General features: G+C 43.2%; 1 protein-coding gene across 1 annotated transcript in view; it reads left to right on the top strand.

Annotated features, from left to right (window-relative positions):
- The window catches only part of cdh24b (cadherin 24, type 2b), a 175,701-nt gene that overhangs the window by 52,813 nt on the left and 102,411 nt on the right, over window positions 1-20,477 (top strand). The window contains exon 2 of the mRNA XM_033650928.2: window positions 6,050-7,883. Within this exon, the coding sequence (XP_033506819.2) occupies window positions 6,348-7,883 (1,536 nt within the window). The 5' untranslated portion in view covers window positions 6,050-6,347. The remainder of the gene's footprint in view (window positions 1-6,049; window positions 7,884-20,477) is intronic.

Genomic DNA, 20,477 nt, shown 5'->3' with positions numbered 1-20,477 from the left:
GGCTGAGACTGACCTCACTTTTATGAAGTTCGCTACCTTCCTGCTCAACAGAACCTGCAGAGTTTCTTACTGCCCTCATCTCTTTATCCACCATCTCATCCAAGCTGGGCTTTTTAACTCTGTCATTTGGCTGAAATAGTTATTTGTGAGGCTTCTAGTTTTTTTAGATTTCAGTAGTGTTATAATCTGTTCTCAGCTTTACTGTTGCCATACTGTACTACAGTAGTTAGTGAGGAGAGAATTAAGAGTAACATTATATTTATCATTGCATATATTGGTATGGAATTAATGTTTGCCTTTTTACCAGTAATGCATACACACTACTACTTACGCATGCTTTTTCATTTTAAAAGACCTGAATGATGAGTAGAATTTAGCAGTAAATCAGAAGCACTCAGTAGGTCAGCACTGTCACTGTTGGTACATCCACACACTCTTGGCCAGCACTTTACCTTACGACCAGACAAATCAGACTGAGAACCACTTGAACCCTTGCCAAGGCAGTAAAATATGGGCCACAAATGTTGTCCCTGTCGTGACCTACTGGCACGTCTCCTGGCATTGTGATTCTCCGGACTGTCTCCTGTCAAGATTTATTTGATCTTTATGGCACCTCTCACAGTTTATATACTGTAGCCTAAGATAAAACAGCAGCTGAGGAGCTTGCACTTGCAGTACACAGCAGAGCCTTAGCCAGTTGTGCCAGCTCTTCGAAAGTCCAAAATGTTTGTACGATTGCAAAAAGGCAGTAAAATTTCACTAAATGACCAAATAACATCAGCTGTACAGCATAACCAAATGTTTCCCACTCATGCTAAACAGCACTACTAAATCAAAACCTTAAAGGGATACTTCACCCACAATATGATCCTTTGTTTATCAGTCACTCACCCTGTGCTATGTCGAATACATGAGGAAAACTTTGTTTTCTTGTGTGCTTCCATGGCGAATAAAGGATCCAAAACGGGAAAAAAATTCTTGATGAATTGAAGCTGTAGGGGTCCACGTTCAACAACAGCAAATCTATATCAAGACATCTGTTTACAAACTTTCACACAACTTGTACAGTATAATCCAACTCCCATTTATCCAGTCATGTGCTCAGTTCTTCCCAATCACAACACATGCATTTTTCTAAAACCTTACTATTTAAAACACTTCTGCATACGAGAAGCACGCCTGGGCAAGTGCGTGGATTTGAACTCTGCTCGTGAATTCTATTGAGATGCTGTCTTCCAGCTTGTTAATTGGCCAAGAGCTTTGCTGTCACATACTCACATCTGTTGCTTTATGTAATGTAAGCAGTGAAAAGCATGGCAGAGTTCAAACGCACATGCTTGCACAAGCACGTTACACGTCCATGTATGAGAATGTTTCTGTGGAAGTGTCTTAGATAGCAAGGTTTTAACAAAATGCATGCATCTGGGAAGTAGGCCTACTGAGCACATGACGGAATAAATTAGACTTTGATTATACAATACTGCACGAGTTGTTTGAGAGTTTACAAACCAATGTTTTGATATAGTTTTGCTGTTGTTAAATGCGCCCTCCATTTACTCCAATTCATTACAACTTTACTACATTTTTGGATTCTCCATTCACCGTGGAGACATGTGAGGCATGGATTTAATGTACCATGGGATGAGTTACTGATATATAAATTACTATTTTGTGGGTGAAGTATTCCTGTACGTCACCAATAAATTTTTGCAAGTTTTAATGTTGGGACCAGCTTCAGTAAATCAGTTGGACAGATATATAAATAGCTGGTGCAGCCTGATCCCGTATCTCATTGTAAAAATGTTTTTTAACAACACTGAAGTCTCATATTTCTCATGTTTGCTGTTTTCAGTGCACACGCTGTATTTTGAACCACAGTGTTCTTGCCGGATGCTCTACAAGCCTCTGACTCTTGCCATTTAATGTAACCCCATTGATCTAGCTGAGAGCCAAGCAAATCCAAAGCCCCCTGTCGCAGCTCTGTTACACTGAGTCTTTTTAGTCTTAATCTCACCAATAGGCAAACAGCCACCTGTAAGAGGGCTGAATTTCACAACACTGCAAAATTGTAAATTCATTTCACTGTTTTTTACTGTAAAGCCGGCACTGTCACATTGTTTACCTGCTGTTGCTACTTCCTTCGTCCTCCACAAACCTCCAGCCTCTGGGGAATTATCTTATGTCTATAGGCCCGCGCTATGTGCTCTCCCAAGGGAGGTTAACACCTGCTGTCAGTATATCAGGAAGGCTGAGACAGAGACAAGGCTGGGGACAGAGGCGAAGAAGGTACTCATACATTAACAGACGAAAGCCCCTGCTGCTTTTCACCTCCTCGCACACTGACAGGTCTGCTTTTATCTGCCAAGGTTCAAGGCAAGGACGGAGCTGCTTTACGGCGCTTTGCACTTAAAACTACCCGCTCTGTCTTCCAAGGAGGACCTAGCCCCCCTCCTGCTGCCACCCCAGCACATCTCCCGTCCTCCTCTCACACACATGCTTACACACCCAACCACTCCACAGCTTTCCACTTTCTCCATCTCATTTCTGGAGCTCACCTTTGTTACTCCATGCATAATTCTTTTGGGGTGGTTGCTTTTTCTCTTCCCTCCTGGTGTGAGGGAGCGCTCCCTTTCTTCTCTTTGACTTCACTGTGTCCAGAGAGGCAGTCCCCAGAGCTTTCTTTATTTTTCTTACCAGCGCAGACATAAGGGGTAGGATGAGGATTTCTGTGTGTGCTTGGGAATGTGTGGAGTATTCAGATTTTTGTGTATGAATGCATGTTTGAGAGGGTAGATGAATGTGGCTTTGTCCAGGCATTTCTTATGCACGAGTACATAAATAAATGTTTTTTTCTGGAGAGGGTTTTGTCAACAGGGCTTGAAGTCACCCAGCATGTATGTGTCTGTTCATTGTGGTGGAAAGGGTGTGCGTGGGCACGCTGCGGTTCGACAGGAGGGTTACCAAGAGGAAAAAGAAGATAGACAGACAGCAAAGCAAGGAGGTGAATCATAATTAAAATTTTCAGTCTCGTTAAGTTGGTGACAGCTCGCGATCAATGGTGAGGATCTGCCTCCAATACAAACGATTCAAAAGGCCGTTTGAATTTTAGGAGTAGTGGGACCAATAAGGGGGAATTCATTAAGATATTTATGGCCCCAATTAATCAGGTCACTGAGAAACTTGCTGTAGGTGTGCAGATCTTACAAAGAATCACAGTACAAATGGATTCACATGGTGTTAAACTCTTTGAGAGCATACCGCAGCTTTACATTCTCTAAAACTCTTAATTAGGAAGTGAGAGCTCCCTGGAGCTACCAACTGTATCACCCTATCATCTCTATTTACTCTACTGGAAATCTTGGTACTGTATGTAAGGGCTACAGGTGAAATCCCCACGCACATGCTCACTGGTTCCACAAGGATGAAAACAACAATTTTGCCTTATTACATTATATATAAAACTCTAATGAGGAAATATGAGCTCCCTTGCGCTTCAAACCCGAGCACCCAATTATCTTCACTTACTGCTGTACAGGCCGATGCACCCGGGGTAATGGCATAACGATAGCTCTCCCCAAAGGTGCCCAGCACAATGAGAAAGGCTTTGACACAGATCAATACGTTATAGAAATGCCTTGACTCTGCTCTGAGTGGAATTTTGGCCTCAAAAATTGTGTAAAAGATAAAAGGATCAGAGAATGAAAGCTCTTTTATTCCGACTTTGGTGCTTCAAAGAAAAAACCTTGCATTGACAAAACATCTACACGAAAATGTTTTAAATTTGTGCTCAGCTGGCGACAGTGCCATGTTGATATTCCACCCTGCATCCCACCACCTGCCCCAGGCTTGTTAACAAGGTGCCCGTGGCAATGATTGCCTGGCCATCAAACTCCCAGCTGATAAGTTCCTCTGGGAGAGGGAGCAGCTCTGTCATTGAATTCACCCCGATCGCTTCCTCATGCTGTACATTCGAGATAACGCCAGCCTCACATCCTCTGTAATGGCCTCAGTGATGTTTATATATAACATATTCTGTAAATTTCTGCCCAGCATGTTGCAGCTATAACTTCATGTAACTACTGGATATATCCTATTTGCCACATTTTATGATTTGATGACTAGATTTATACGCACAATTATGGTGTTGTAGCCTGTAGTCAAGATGGTAGCCAGCGAGACACCTGTCACTTCTAATGTAGCAAGGCCGAGGAAGGAGATTGGTTGATTGATTGAAGCCTCAGAGTGCACAGAGGGTGAGGGACGCAGTGACAGGCCTGTGATTGACACAGATGAGGAAAAGAGGATAGGAGCGTGCGGCGGTTAGAGGACAGGATACTAAAACAATAGCCAGTTACAGAGAGGGGATAGAGGGAGATTTAGGGAGATAGATAGGCCGAGGATGAGACAGGTGGCGAGTGGGAGAGGTGGGAAAAGAGAACGCGGAGGAGGGGTGGATAATCTTTTTTTTTTTTTTTTCCTCGTTACTGTTCATCAAAAGGCTTTTCTTAGTGAAGGAGAGGCTGAGGGAGAGGAAGCTGAGGACGTTGAGGAGAAGATGAGAGAGAGGAAAAGGGTGAAAAGTATTCCAGGAGGAACAGCCCAACTTCAGTCATGCCCCAGTGAATGTGCTGACAGGGTCTGTCTGCGCCACAGCGGAGCAAGTGTCATACACTCTGACAAACCGCACCACGCTGCACAGGACAAGATGAAACCAGAACCATTTAACCCAGAGCACACAAGTTTCACCCAATATGTGAACACTGAATATAGTTTTACAGAATGTGTTTGTTCAATCCATGGGAAAATGTAATTTAAAGGGATGCTCCATTGATTTTACACATGAAGGTCAGCTTACACATCATGAAAAATACTGTTCAACATGTAAAAACTTTCCAGAGTCAAAGAAAATAACACTGATTGGCTAAAGGCTCCACATTTCGGGCGGCTGTGGCTCAGGAGGTAGCGCGGGTCGTCCAGGAATAAGAAAATCAGCGGTTTGATTACCAGCTCCTCCAGTTTGCTTGTTAAAATATCCTTGAGCGAGATACTGAACCCCAAATTGCTCCCAATGGCTGTTCCATTGGTGTGTAAGTGTGGTAAAGCTGTGTAGCAAGTGACACCTTGTACAGTAGCCTCAGCCACCAGTGTGTGAATGTGTGTGTGGATGGGTGAATGTGACTTGTAGTGTAAAAAGTGCTTTGAGTAGTCAGAAGACTAGCAATGCCAAATCGCTAAAGTGCCCCTTTAAATAGGAGGTGTTTTTTTTTGCAAAACACCCATGCACATGCCTTTCTTTTTCTGCACACAGTAATAACAAACGTTTTTATGTTAATGCAGTCTGGTAAATAGCCACATTATTGACTTGTCAGAGGCGTAGGCTGATGGTACTGTAATACTACTGAAGAGTGCCCGCTCTTATCTGGAAACAAGCATACTGATTGATATCTGACATTTTGATTTGGTGTAGGATTTTCCATTTGAGGCTCGAGTGCATGAGAGACACACAGAGCGTGCGAGTCAGATGCGTGAGAGCTGAGGAACCTTTTATATTGCTCAAGGCGCCATGTACAACAAAGTGCATCTGCATCCACAGCCTGTATCTGTATTGGGATTCTAACTGACTGATCAAAGCACAGTATTAATCCAGCTAATTAATCACGCATCAAAGTGATATGAAGCTAGCTGGTCCCTTTTTGCACTGCAGTCAGAAATCCTTGACAGTTGTTCCCATTAATAGCTGCTCAGAGCGTTTTCTAATAGTGTTATCGTATCTTTTTCCGTGTAGAATAGTAAGATGATAACTTTGTCTCCGTCTATCTAATAGATGTGAGAAAAAAACACTTGGGTCATTATGAAGGTATAAATGGATGTGTGTTCTGGGCCTAAAAAGCCCTCTGTGCTTGTGAAAATGTGATTTGCTGCTCTGTTAAAAGGGCTGTCCATGCCTGCTCGTCTGCGAGTTCTCCTACCTGTCTATGCCGCTTCACTTTTAATTAACGCAGTGCAATGATTAAAGTTTTAACTTAATTATCTTTATCTTTATTCTCAGGGTGTCCAAGCCTCCGTGGGAAACTGAATGAGACGCTTCGCAAGAGGAGTGGGAAAAAACCCAGCAGAGAGAGGCCTGGTGAGATAGAAGAAAATATTAGGCAGCGTGGAGAAAAAAAAAAGGGGAGAAGAAGTGAGTGACACCTGCCCTCCAGCTCAGTGTGAAGGGCACGGAATGAGAGAGTGAGAGGAGGGGAATGAAAAGAGGGAAAACAGAGGAGAGAATGAAGACAACCGGAAAACAAGGCCTGCCTCACAGCAAACCTCACTCAAATTAGGACATCTCGCCACAAGACAAGATGATTACAAGAAATCTGCTCCTATTGGTTTCCCTGTGCCTGTGGGAGGGGCTTGCGGGAGGGGCCTTGGCCGGTAAAATCGTGCGGAGGAGAGGAGTGGGCGGATCACATACGCTGAAGCTAGGGGAGAGCAGAGCTGCGGACCAATGGGATGCAAGCGTGGACGCGAATGCAATGCCCGTGGTGACTCTTAGAAACCTGATTAGTCATGAGCAGGCGGGCGACACTGGATCTTTGTCTCATTCTAAAATACTGCAGAATCATGCTCCTCCATCAGTAGCTAACAAGGAGAGGCAGGCTTTCAAGCCCAAGCGTGAGGTTGACTCCGTTAATAGAAAAGAAGTGACTTCACACATATTAGCCAACAACAAGGAGTTAAACCAGGATGTGAAGAAAGTCAAGAACAACACTAAGAATGCTGAGACTTCTACCAAAACAGGAAAGTTAGAGAAGACACTCACAATCCACCATAAACCAGATTTACACGCCAATAAAACCAGATTTAAAGCTGGCTCGAGATCCAGGAGCAGACCTGATTTGAGTGCCCATACTACAGGTGTGCCAGGGAAAGGATTCAGCATGGATTCAAACCGAAAGCTGAACCTCACCGGCAGTTATGGAGTCCTGAAGCTGCTGTCAAAAGAGAACCTAGTGAGGATTGTCAATTCCCAAATGCAGAGTGTTCCCAGTCTGAGCTTTCCGAGCAAGGGCAGCCGGAGCAGGAAGAGGGATTTGATTGACGTTAATCATAGACAGTTAGAGGCTCAGAAAGTGCCAAGACAAGATATGGCTGTCACTCAGCTTCACACTGGATTTGATAATCAGACTGCATTTCCTTATTTAAGCCCAGTCACCACCCCAGATATGAATCGAGACCAGGGATCCAACACTCGTATTAATCCACTAAGTGAAGTCAACCCTGCTTTAAGCAAAGGGCAGAACAACCTGGGAATGCAGAGTTCAGATAGTAGTGATAGCAAGAGCAAACACCTTGTCCGCTTACTGTCAACGCCCCGCAGTGAGGTCAGCCTTAGCCCCGAGAAAGAAGTGATAATCACCCAAACAGAACCACCGTTTACATCGACAAAACATCTCCCGCTGTATGTTCCCTCTGAAACAAATGATTCCCCGCTGTCTCTGCTGACAGTGCAACCCCTGGGAGTACGACCGGGGAACCGAGCGGCAGATCCCCATAGAGACCCATTAACAGAGTCGGTTCACATTACTCAAACAGAACTCAGCACAGCTCAGTACCCTGCAGATGAAGACAACAAACTTGTCAACAGCAGTCATGTCCTGAGGCTCCACCCAGCTCCCGAGTGGAGCCATGACACAAAAGATGCTGGGATGCAAGCTGTCGATCCAGAAAACGTGAAGGGCCTTGTGTTCGAGGAGGCAGAGTTGGAGGTGGAAGAGGAGACACGTGACCACATGGAAGGGAAGAGGTCGCGTTCTCGCAGCAGGAGGAGCTGGATCTGGAACCAGTTCTTTGTGATTGAAGAATATGCTGGGCCTGAACCCGTGCTCATTGGACGGGTAAGGAAAAAGAAAAACTTCATTCATCATTTACAAAGGCTGTGAACTATTTTATTAATGTTTTATGAATATTTAAGACACTGTTACAAGTCTCTTACATGGCTTATTTAACCTCAGGTCCTCAGGTACACATCTCATACAAGAAGTGCTTAGCATAATTTAACCCCACAGTCACGCTCCAAGTTTTTTCTGCATTGTTATAAACCTGCAATTGGAATTGATTTACATTGCTCCAGTGTGATGTGATGCCTTCCAGGTAGCAGTAAAAACCTCAATGAATCAATGGTGTACTGAGGCGCAACAAAAGCCCCAGATCCCGATTGCCCAAGGGGCTAGTCATGATCACTACCAATCTGCACCCGCCAATGGAAATTGACATATCCAGGAGAATTAATGGCTTTACTTTTTCCTTCCACCATTGATCCTCACCCCAAGGCAGAAAGCAAGAGTAGTCCGAGTGTTCCCTCATTTCCCTGTAGGTCAGAGCTGTCAGCTTTCCTCCCTCATGGTCAGAGGTCTGCAAGGTCCCGCTAATGCTATTTCACTCAGACTGATTTACACTTGCTTTGACAGGATTTATCACTGTGTTCTCCCTCAGCACAATACACACAGCGCTGTAGTCCTATTGCTCTGCTCTGTAATTTAGAATCATTGACTGGGCATGCCTTGCCCCCATTGCCTGATGCACCCTCCCTCCTCCTTTGAACGAGTGAGGCTGATGAGCGTGGAGGAGGTCACGTGGACCAGACAGAAGGTGTCTCGGAGCCCTGCTCTGTAATGGCTGCGCTCTCAGTCCTCAGCATGCGCCAACTGTCTCAGTACCCAGCTGCGGTAGATGAGCTAATTTATAAGCCTGTGTGGCCAGTTTGCTGAGCAAATGAATAGTAATGATCCCTGTGTGACTGCTGCAGGCTGTTGGAAGCCACAGAGTTAGAAGTTGGTGAGTGTGTGTGTGTGTAAGTACTCGAAGCTGAGATGGTGGTTAAAAGCTTCAGCTCAGTGGGAGGCATCTCACACTTAATAGACAAAAAGGCCCAAAATTGCTTTGTGTTTTTGGATTTTATTAACCAGGTGCACGCAGATGGACAGGAGCCTGCAGTCCTCATACACAGCCTCCCCAAGTGTTCCGATGATTAGCCAACATTTAATTTGGCTGTTTTTGCCTTTGCACTATGACTGATGATGGGCTCAGCCGAATGCTATGAAGCACTGTTAGTGGCCGTGGAGAAGATGCAAGAGCTGACGGTCCAGCTTACAGATGGCACCGCGTGTAAAGCCATTAGTGCCAATCTGCTGTGTCAAGCAGGTATTTATGCCAGCACATTGTATGGCACTCAAGGAAGGAACACCGCCAGGCCACACACATGCCCATATGATAGTGCTGACACTTGGAGTACACCCAGAACACTATTGTGTTTGTGTGTGTGCTGGGCTAGAGATGCGTATGATTAGTACCCTACTGTATTAGACAGTGACGGCACACATGAATAATGCTCTTATAGATATTAATGCGCTTATGAATTTTTAATCTCCCGCTCTGCTCCAATGCAGGCCGGTGCTATAGGTAGAGAGATCAATGCGGACACACTGCCTTGTTTTTTTCCCTATCAGGGACCTGATTGTGCTTTAATGGAGAGAGCTGTGACAGAGAGCGTGAAGAAATTGACTGTACAGGCCAGAACAGCTCCACCTGCCAGATCTAACGCAGTCCAAATTCAGGCTCAATCAGCTGCAAAACACTCTTGCCTGTGACTCACAACACGTGACTCTCCCTCAGTTGGCTATACCGTGTTCACACACACACTCAAACACACAAACCATGTACATCTGAAGGTGTGATTCTGTATTTAATTGTGGGCTCTCTTTAAAAAATCCGCCCTCTAACACTGATTCATGCTGTTATTTTTTCTGTGATCTCGGACAATTCGGCCTGGATAAATCTCCACTAAAGCTGGAGACAAGAGCCAAGACTCTAATCTGTGATGTCATTGGGAGACAAAGGCTCTGCTGCTAAAGTGATAATGAATTAGGGGCCAGCTTTGTGGACACAGTGACACCACCCAGTGTAATTTTGCATGGATATTTATAAGCACTTTTGTTAGAAGAGCTATAAAAAAACAGCTCAGTTGGTATTAAATCTAAAAGAAGCAGCCAGTGAGTCACCAGCTGTCCATTCACTGTTGTTGGAGTGGCCCTTGAAATCTCGTAATACCATCAAAGATCTAAGTTTTTGTTTACTGTAGTATCTATTCTTCAGAGAGTTGTTCAGGTTCACAAGAGTTGCCAAAAAGGGCAAGAAATTTTCTGAGTGGTGAATTGTCTGACTCAGTTTTCTGCTCTCTGTCAACACTCTTGCTATCTCTTGCTTACACACACACACACACACACACACACACACACACACGGACCTGCACACACAAACACATACATGCACATATTCACACACGCACACGCACACGCACACGCACAGACTCGCAGACGATGCCATGTTACTATATTTTCTCACGCTGGAGTGTCTCTGCCCCATGATAATTGTGAATTTAATTGATGCTGTCACATGGTCTGTAATGGGGTTTCAAGTGATTGCAGAGGCAATGCGAAAAGAAACACAGATTTTTCTTGAGGAGAAAAGGCGCCTCAGCAGAGCTGGGATTAAGAAAAAAACACCACTTTCTGATTAGCTTTTTCTTCCTCTCTTACTCTCCTCTTGAAATGCAAACTCCCTAACACCTCGTGTGGGGAGACAACGTGACATATATATAGTAGTTTCTCCCTCTCTGGGAGGAAATTCCAACATCTCCATCTTGCCCTGTTTCACCTTTATAACATCTTAAATGTGTGAGCCACCTGGCAAGTCGGCAAACACGCATATGTAATCCAGCAGCGCACCAGGAAATGGACCTAGGCTATCAGCATCATTAGCATATCATTAACATCAGTGTGAACATACATAATTCATATTAACTGAAATATGCCTGTATTACACAATTAACATTATTGTCTTTGCCACACATGACACACACACTACAGCACAGTGTGAACATCAAACACCTAGACATCAACGCGAATCAGTAATTACATAAGTTAAGATTCAGACACACCAAACAATGCCAGCCAATTCCCAGGGAAGCGTACTTAGCTTTTTTTATTATGTTGAATCATTCATTAAGAATCACAGCTGAAAATTGCTCTGCAAAATGAAGTTAAAAGATTCCTCCGGCCCGAAGGCATCTTAAGATATATAAATAACATAGTTATTGACCGCTCTGGTATTGATAACTCCTGAGCCTCTGTGCGGTGCCTCTGGCTGCAACGTGCGCAAACATGATATTGCGAAAGCGCTGGTAGGAAGTCGGCAGTGTGATACAAGGGCAAGAAGGAGGCTGTCACAGGAAGTTAAGTGCTGGGGTTTGAGACTGTGTACGTGTGTGCATGAACATTATGTTTTTCTCCAATGCTCATTCTAGCAAAGCCCTTTTAGTCATTAGCTACAAGCCAGTGGTGAAAAGTAACTAAGTACATTCACTCATGCAATTTTGAGGTGAAGTGCTTTTACTTAATGATTTATATTTCATGTTACTTTATACTTCTACTCTGCTACATTTCAGAGGGGAATATTGTACCCTTTCACATTTATTTCCCAGCTATAGTCACTAGTTTTGCAGAATTTTACATACAAAACATATGTTTAATAATCAGCAAAAAGATAAGATGCATTACTGCAGATAAAGCCTCCACATGATATAAAGTGGTTATATTAGGCAGGAATTTGCTCCACTTTGGCCACTGAAATGATGTTTCCATGTGGATTGTCTGTAATAATAATAATCCGGTAATACTGTATAAAATATACTTCTCTGAAAGGGGTCATTCTGTATGCTTTCCCAGTAGACACTGGTCACATGGTGCTGTTGTATCAAATGTTACTTGACTCCCATTCATTACATTTTAAAAAGATGTTTATGCCATTTTTGCATGTCTGGATGTAAATTCTATTGCTGTCTGTCATTTTAAGCCTGTTGAGTTTTCTCGGAGCCAAAAGTCTTTATCCAAGCTGTCTTTGATTGCACATGGGAAACGTTTGCTTTAATGGCTTTGTGTCAGAAAGTCAGGTGCTGTAGTACAAATAGCGATAATGACAAGGTGTGGAGGAAGTTGTCAAGTACAGGGCTTTCACCTCTTATCGGACTATTGTTTTCAGTTTCTAGGATATATAAAGCTACTGAATGCACACTATGTACAGACATTTTAACAGAATTGCTGGATATGCCTGTTGTGTTAGCATAATACTTTGATGCTGTCATGTTGCTAGGGTGCCCAGGAAGAGTGGCCATGTAACATCTCAGATGTTGCCACACTTTAATTTTGGAACTATTTTTGTAACATACCTGGACGTCAAAACAACAGTCATTCACTGTCTCAATGTTTGCTGGTTCATAGAGTCACTTGATTTTACACCTGATTATTGAGCTGTGATAAATGTTGTATCATTTCTCCTGTGGCTCTGAAGAATATCCCAAAAGTTTGAGAATATGATCCTGATGTCATCAGGGTTATTTGGGCTTGAGACTTCAAATGTTACCAGAAACTCCATGCAAAATGGGAGCATAGAGTTTGTGGCTTTTTACCAGGCCAAGGGAGCTTAACCAAATACACTATTGATTTGCATTATGGGAGGTGTATCCTGTGGTACTGGAGCTTGATTCATACTGAAGACAGGATGTCTTGACCACTCTCTTTCTTTGTGTGTCTCCTGCAGCTACCCCAAGTTTATTTAAGAAAAAATAACATTGCAGGAATGTATTTTTGATAGAGTCAGTGCACAAAGCGGGTGTCCTGCCTCTAGTTATTATAAATGTTTCATTTTGTATGGAGGTGTGGGACTTGTATTACTAAGACTTCCTCATCATTACCACTGGTAACTATAGGTTTTGCCAAATCAACCGGGACTCAAATGTCGTTTTCTTTTTGTATTCGGAAGTTAACTTTACTTGATACTGACTTAAGTTCACACTGGGGATGGGTCATACGCCCAAAGTTTTCTATCACGGCAGATCTCAGTAACAATACACCATACAGTTCACGATACAGTAACTGTTCTGTAAATTCAGTTAAGAAGTGGTTTAGAATAATCACAACGTACTTCATCACATTTGATTATTTTCTTCTTTTATTTGGAACTGCCGTACAAACAAAAAACAACTGCCTCACATGAAAAAGCACTTAAAGTAAAAACCAAAACTGAAAAATTCAAAATGGAGGCTGTATTTTCCATTTTCCTCAGAGTCCAGCAACAATTTCCTCGTAGTTGGAAATGTGCCAAAGTTACCCCTGTACATAAAGGAGTTGACCCAAATGATTTCAACAATTATAGACCAATATCCATTATTAACTGTATAGCCAAAATCTTTGAAAAACTAGTTTTCAACCAATTATCTGTCTACATCAATGACTTTCAGATACTCTCACCATTCCAGTCTGGTTTCAGGCCCAGCTTCTCCACAACCACCACTCTTTTAAAGTTCACCAACGACATATTTTCCTCAGTGGACAAAAACATGTGTACAGGTGCAATATTCATTGATCTCACCAAGGCTTTTGATCTCGTTGACCAATATCTACTCCTTGATAAATTATATGCCATTGGTCTCTGTAAAGACTCTTTACTCTGATTTAACTCATATCTCCATTACAGACAACAGTGTGTTTAGTATCATGGCAGTCAGTCTGATTTTACGACAATGGAGAGGGGCGTACCCCAAGGTTCTTCCTTGGGTCCTTTACTCTTCTCCATTTTCATTAACGACCTTCCCACAATATGCTCCCACTGTCAGATCCAGTTATATGCTGATGACACTGTTATTTACTCACCCAAGCGCGACCTTTCACATATTCAGAGCACACTACAGGCGGACTTCGATTCCATCCAGAAATGGTTCATATGCAACAAACTTGTTCTGAATAAGCAAAAGACCTACAGCATGCTGTTCAGTGCCAGACCAATCTCTTTGTCCACCCATTATTGATCAAAACACCTCAGATACAAATCTTCATCCTCTCAATGTAGCTTACAATAATCTCTGTAGATTTATCCTGAAGTGTCCATATAGAACCCACCACTGCACCAACTATGAATCACTAGATTGGTTAACACTCAAATCCAGATGACAATATCACTGGCTGCAATTTATTTACAAATGTATTTTCTTCAACTATCCACCATATCTAAAACAATTTTTAATCCCATATGAGCCCACGCACAACCTTAGGCATACTATACATCCTTGCTTCAGTGTCCCTCGAATTTACAAAGAGATCGGTCGATGTGCTTTTCAGTACAACGCCCCAAATGACTGGAACAATCTGCCTGGATGTTTAACATCTGCTCATTCACTCAATGTTTTCAAAAGAACCCTTTTTTTTCTCTGAAGACATCCTGCTGCTGTTTTTAACTGTGTATATGTTGGGTATGCATTCATAAGCCTTTGTATGTGCTAGCTTGCACTATTTGCTTAAATAATTTTTCAGATTTGGTTTATAACATCCTGCCTGTTGCTGAGGGAGAGGTGCTCGACATTGATTAACCCTGTGAGAGCAATTCTTAGTGTTGTATTTGCTAGTCTGTTTTGTTTTCTGTTTTCTGTCCTGTTTTGTGCTTTGTTTGTTTGTTTCTGTAATGTCGCATATTGCCTGTATGTTTAGGACCCCCTTAGTCTGAGTGGGCGGAAGTTCGCTGCATAGATCAGCCTCTCATTGGGCGGAACGAGCCACCCGCTGAAGTCCCGCCCTACCACCTCCGGTTGTGTAGCAGTTTTCAACTGTTTTCAACACGTCCTTTACTAACTTTTGCGGTGTTTGATCTTGCGGGGATGTAGCCATTTTTCTGCCATGGTTCGCGTCCTGTAGGCGATACTTTTGTAGGCAGGTTACACCAAAACCTGTTTCCCCCCGGCAATATTTCTGCAAGCGCACGTTGCTGTGGCACCGCCCAGAACGATTGTGATTGGTTGAAAGAAATACAAGCAGCCGGGGCGTTTTTTCCTCCAATCTTAAAGTGAGAGTCGGCCCAGCCAGACCTTTCTTTTCTTGAGAAAGGTCTGGTGAGCGAGACTAGGACCCCCTTGTATACGAGATGGTTCATCTCAAGGGGCTTATCCTGCTTAATAAAGGTACATATAACTACAACAGTCTCCACAGGTCCTTCAGTTGTTCCACTGTTTGCCATTTACACTACTGGGGATTGTAACTACAAAGATCTTGCATTAATTGTCTTGGTAACTGGAGATAGCAACAGATAGCTAGATGGAAAACAAAAGCACTATCCTCTTCCTGTTTTGGTTGCACAATGGTTGACACTCTTCCTTTGTGCAGAAAGTCGAGCCTACATTTTCCCGGAAGATCGTACCCGATGGCAGACAGAATTACGTATTGAAAGTGAGGCTTATAGGGAGCCAATCTGAATGCTAATGATGTCTTATTGATAAGTTAAAGCAAAAAGATTGTCTCCACTGAAAGTAAAATATGTGAATACTTCACTGCTGCTGTATGCACCAACATATTCTCACTCCCAACTTGTCAATATCGCTGCTTGGTCAGTAGACTTTGAGGTCTACATATTTCGCGTTTGGTATCCTGGGTGCGTCTGTTGTTGACATTCTGGGACATTGAGTCAGTTTACGTCGTTAGATGCATTGTGTCTTCTCTTTTCACAGGAGCTGTAAAGTTTCTTCTTGTTAGATGTATGCAGTCTTTTTCAAAGTACACTTACAGCGGTAAAACACCTCGGTTTAGACCAAAAACAGACAAAAACATGGTTTGGCTCAACATTCATACAGGAAGACAACACTGAGCTCCTGGATGGAAATCTGGTGTTTGTTGGATCTATCCACCACCCCTGCTGCCCGCCCCATAGAGGCTTCCCAGGTCCATAAATTGCGTTGTTGTCCCACGGTGTTACAAGCTGATGCCATCCAGCGGTGTTATAAAGTGACAATCCCTGACGGTGTATCATACCGCTGTAAAAGTTTGGCTTTTTTCCTCTGTGTCTGATGTGGAAATCATTGACCAAGCAGCAGTATTTGATGACTTCAGAATGAGAACGGGTTGTACGCACATGTTTAATTCCCTCCCCTGAAACAGAGGCAGACTTAAACCCACTTTTTTTTAAAACACACACAGACTTGTAGATTCTAAATACATATTTGTGACACAAACACATCACAAAACACAGAGAGCTTGTAAGTCCTGCTTCAAAGTCAGAAAGAACACTACTCAGATAAAAGGGTCCTTTATGAAACTGAAGGAGAGAGGCATGGAGTCACACAGACAAAAAAAATCTAAAAAATGAGACGAGTGTGTGATGGTGCCAATAGGAGGGCCAACACTAACTGTAAACACACACCACCTGACAAGGAACTCATCAATAATGATTAAAAAAAAACGTCTCTTTGCAAGCAGCTCTGTGTTTTCATGTGCTTCCACTCTTACGCTCCCTGTAGAAATCATTTAGCCTCCGGGTTCGAGCGCAGCAGGGGTGAGACAGCAATTAGAGAGTGACTACAGTGTTGGAGGAAGGGAGGAGAGGGGGAGATAACAAGACAGACGGGAGCGAGATTACCATGCAGGACGACGAAGGGGTGACGTGGAAGAAAAGGGGGTAAAAGCGGAGAGAGAGTACAGAGAGAGGTTAAAAAAGAAAGGGGATGTACGGCACATTAAGGGCAGCGTTAATGGCATGTGGATACACAGAGCAGAGAGGCGGGGAGGGAAAAAAAAGTGAGAGTGGTGGAAAGTGAGGAAAGGTTAATAGCTTACAACTGGCGGAGGGGAAGAACGTGTGAGGCAGTTTAAGGAAAAAGAGAGGAGTGGAAGGAGGGAGAGATCACACACGTTTCTAAAGCTGACCTCTCAGCCCGACGAGGCCTGAAGCGAGCCGCGGAAAGACAGACAGGAGAGAGAAAGAGAGGGTTATGAAAGGAGGCAGCCGAGAATCCAGGGCATCAGCACGAGGGACGGGCAGGGTTTACACGGAGGGAAATACAAGAGGAGAGAGAGAGTGTGAGAGAGAATGGAGGAAGCAGTTAAATACCATTTTATTGCAAGCCCCTGTGGAGGCCACATTCAAATCTGTGTCTCTGTGCTGAGTGGGTGCAGGATCACATAGAGAAAATAATAGATGGGATGACTGAGTGAACAAGGCTACGAGGAGAAAGGGAAGAAGAAGAAAAGAGGGGAAACTGTGGAGTCTATTAAAGATGGAATTCAAAGGAAACACAGCCTGCCTTTCTCTTCTTTACTTCCAATCTCCCCTCTCTCTTTATAGCCCGTGTTTCATCTCGGGATAATGTCGAACAAATCAGCAAAGCGAGCTTCTGAATTTAAAGCGTCGTTCTCCCGGATGTGAGAATGGCAGTATTTTATCTCTGAGGAATATATGAACCGCTTAGAATACATCTATACCATTTTCAACTTAATATGAAAATGCATTTGTAGATAACCCTGGAAATTTGGGTTGGTATATGTGCAACCTTAACAACCTGAAGGTAATACGATGACAAAATAAAGCACAAATTGGAGCCACAGCTGGTTTATGGCTTGAGGTTAACCCTTCAAGGTTAGCCGTGTCGGTGGTGAGACATAGAGTGAATGTTTGGCCAGTGTGCTGTAATGTGACATAGGGAATATGGGAAGTGAGGAGGCTGTGCAGGAGTTGAATTCATGATTATGCATAGCCCAGTGTGAGCTCAGTGACCTTGAGCTAATATTTATGCGCTGGCCTGGACTGCGCACTCCACTTCTCCCCGTGGCCCTGAAGAGGCCGTGAGTCAGGGAGTGGAGGGCACAGCGAGAGAGGAGGGCAGAGGAGGCTGAGGAAGAAGAAGAAAAGTCATATGATGGAAAGAGAGACAGAGAGAGAGGGAGGAATCAAGGAAAGAGCTGTAAGATGACACAACTCACCCTCAGGCAGCCACAGTGAAATGGATAGTTGCAGCTAATCATAGGATCTGATCAGTTAATCACCACAGTTGCCCAACACATCTCATTTGAACTTTAGCTTATAAATACGCCACCGATTACCAATGGATGAACTGCTGGCATGTTAGGTCTGTAACCAATCTCTGCTTAACATCATTGGTGTCAAAGTATCAAATCAAAATATGAATGTTTGCTTTAATCAGTGCAGAGTGCTCCCATGTTAACATTAATGCTGTGGTGAATTAGGTTGTTGGGTAAGCTTCTGAGCTTTAGTTTTCTTGGACTGGATTCCAGCACTAAAGGCAGCAAAGTTGGGAATCCAAACATGGTAACAAATCTACTTTCAGAACAGGATTTTTGCTCCTAAAGTCACATAACATGCCAGAGCACTATTCCACTTTAAAGTAATTTGACGCAACATTGGCAGGGGGGTGAAGCTCAGGAGGTAGAGCTGGTCTACCACTAATCGGTTCCATCTTCAGCTCATCAGACCACATATAGGAGTATCTTTGGACATGATACTGAACCCCATATGTGAGTGCATGTGAATAGTTAACTGATGAGCACTGTGTGTATGAACAGGTCTATGAATGCATGGGTGAGTGTGACAAGTGTTGTAAAAGCGCTTTGAGTGGTTGAAAGACTAGAAAGGCATGAGACAAGTGGAAGTCCATTTACCATTTACCATACTCATTTAGCAACCCGGGCTTACTTCCAAATATCAAATACTGTTGCTTTGTCAGTGGCTCATCGGCATCAGACATCGAGGCACAGAGACACCCTTTAGCAGCAATATGAGACCTACTGGTTGGCAGCATTTGTTGATGCTGCAGTATAAAGAGTGAGCAAGTGTGCATAGACACTGGTAGCAAAAATCTAAACCTAGGGATGTGAACATTCTTACATTCTTAGTTTATTCTGAAAAAGACATTCATTTAACAAGCAGAAACTGTACATTTCTGGTATTAACGGAAGTTTATATTGACATGCTGTCCCTTATGCAGTAGGGGTACCTTGCATGTCATATTTTGACATGACAGGCCACTGACCAAGCGTTGGTATTTGATAAGTTGGAAGTGAGAATGTGTTACATTTAGGGGACGATAAAGATAGAGACATACAGTATAACAAAGATGAAAAGCTATTCAAAATATAATCGGATTTCAGGTTTTGTCAAATTAAATTGAACCAGCTTGTGTCAACCAATGGTGTGTCTCAAATCACATACTTCTGTTAGTAGACTTCCATGTAGTACACTATGTGCATTATATACTTATTGGTATAGTGCGCGAATTTCGACAGGGTAGTGTTGTCTCAAACCAAACATGGCCGTTGTGCATTCACTGGAAATGACGACCACAAATTAGCTAGTTAGCAAACTAGCATTAGCATTATTGTTTGCGGAACCAAATCATTACAGACTGCTAAATTAACCCAATAAACATACTGCTGGCTTATACCCAACAACAGTATAGTGGTGCTTAGTGCAAAACACGTGTATTTGTGCAATGCAGCGACGTTCACGGTCGCACAGTCCTTGGCCGCTATTTCCAGTTTGAAAAGTGGTCCCTCCCCTTCTGCTACGTAGCCAAGATGGCAACCATTGAGGGCGAGAAGTGTCCATAGTTCCACACTCAACTTCTTGACTGTTTTGAGTGCAACATCCGGGTACTCATAGTCAGAGTTGGGTATAACGTGTTACAAAGTAACATCACAAATTAACGCGTTAGAGTACTTTGATTACTTTTTGCAATAACGAGTAACATAACGCGTTAGTTTGCTGTTTGAGTAGTCAAATACTTGAGTACATTTTCAAGCAAGCCATCAGTTACTTCAGTTACTTTTAGAATGCTGGTCCTTCAGCTCTCAAACAGCAATGCCTGTCTTTTGGTTCTAATAACGGAGATAACGTTAAACCTATCAGTCCGAAAGAAATTATGAAGCTTGTGGCTAGCTACGTGGTAGAAGAAATGCTGCCGTTGTCTATGTTGGAGTCTAAAAAAGGTGGAGGAGGAGACTCAGAACTTGCATTATGCCTGGTACACACTACACAACTTTTCTGCCCGTTCTGAAAGTCACTATGTCACATTACAAGTTTGTGGAGTCATAAAATCGTGCTGTGACTTGGCCGACAGACATGACACACTACACGATGGTACTCACCAATTATCCCTGGTCGTCTTTCACAGTGTGTGTGATGTTATCGGGTTATTCTTGTCCTATTTTTATTACTCACTGTGTCTGTTCATATGCCAGCCGACATGTTGTTGTAGTCACCTAAAAGCGTCAGCAGATGGCAGGAGCTTCATTTGAAGCACCGTACGTAAACATTCAAGCTACTGTTTCCTCCACAAGTTCCTACAAATGTAAATATAGATACAGACGGATTAATAAATAACCGATCGTCTATAATGTAGTTTGTTTCAAATGAAGCTGGGAGCCTCTGCAGTTGTGGTGAGTAAAAGCCCTGCCGCTATTTGTTAATGTTATTACTTTATGTCCGACCGTGAGGATGTAACGTTGTCTGCTTGATGCTAATGACAGTACTCACCAGGTTGACAAAGTGCCTCTGCTGTTTCACACCATCATTTCCCCCTTTTACTCTGTGTGGTAACATCC

The sequence above is a fragment of the Epinephelus lanceolatus genome, chromosome 12 (assembly GCF_041903045.1).
Source record: "Epinephelus lanceolatus isolate andai-2023 chromosome 12, ASM4190304v1, whole genome shotgun sequence".
Taxonomy (NCBI): Eukaryota; Metazoa; Chordata; class Actinopteri; order Perciformes; family Serranidae; genus Epinephelus; species Epinephelus lanceolatus.
The sequence above is the reverse complement of the archived record's forward strand: the minus strand, read 5'-3'. Positions and strand labels throughout refer to the sequence as shown.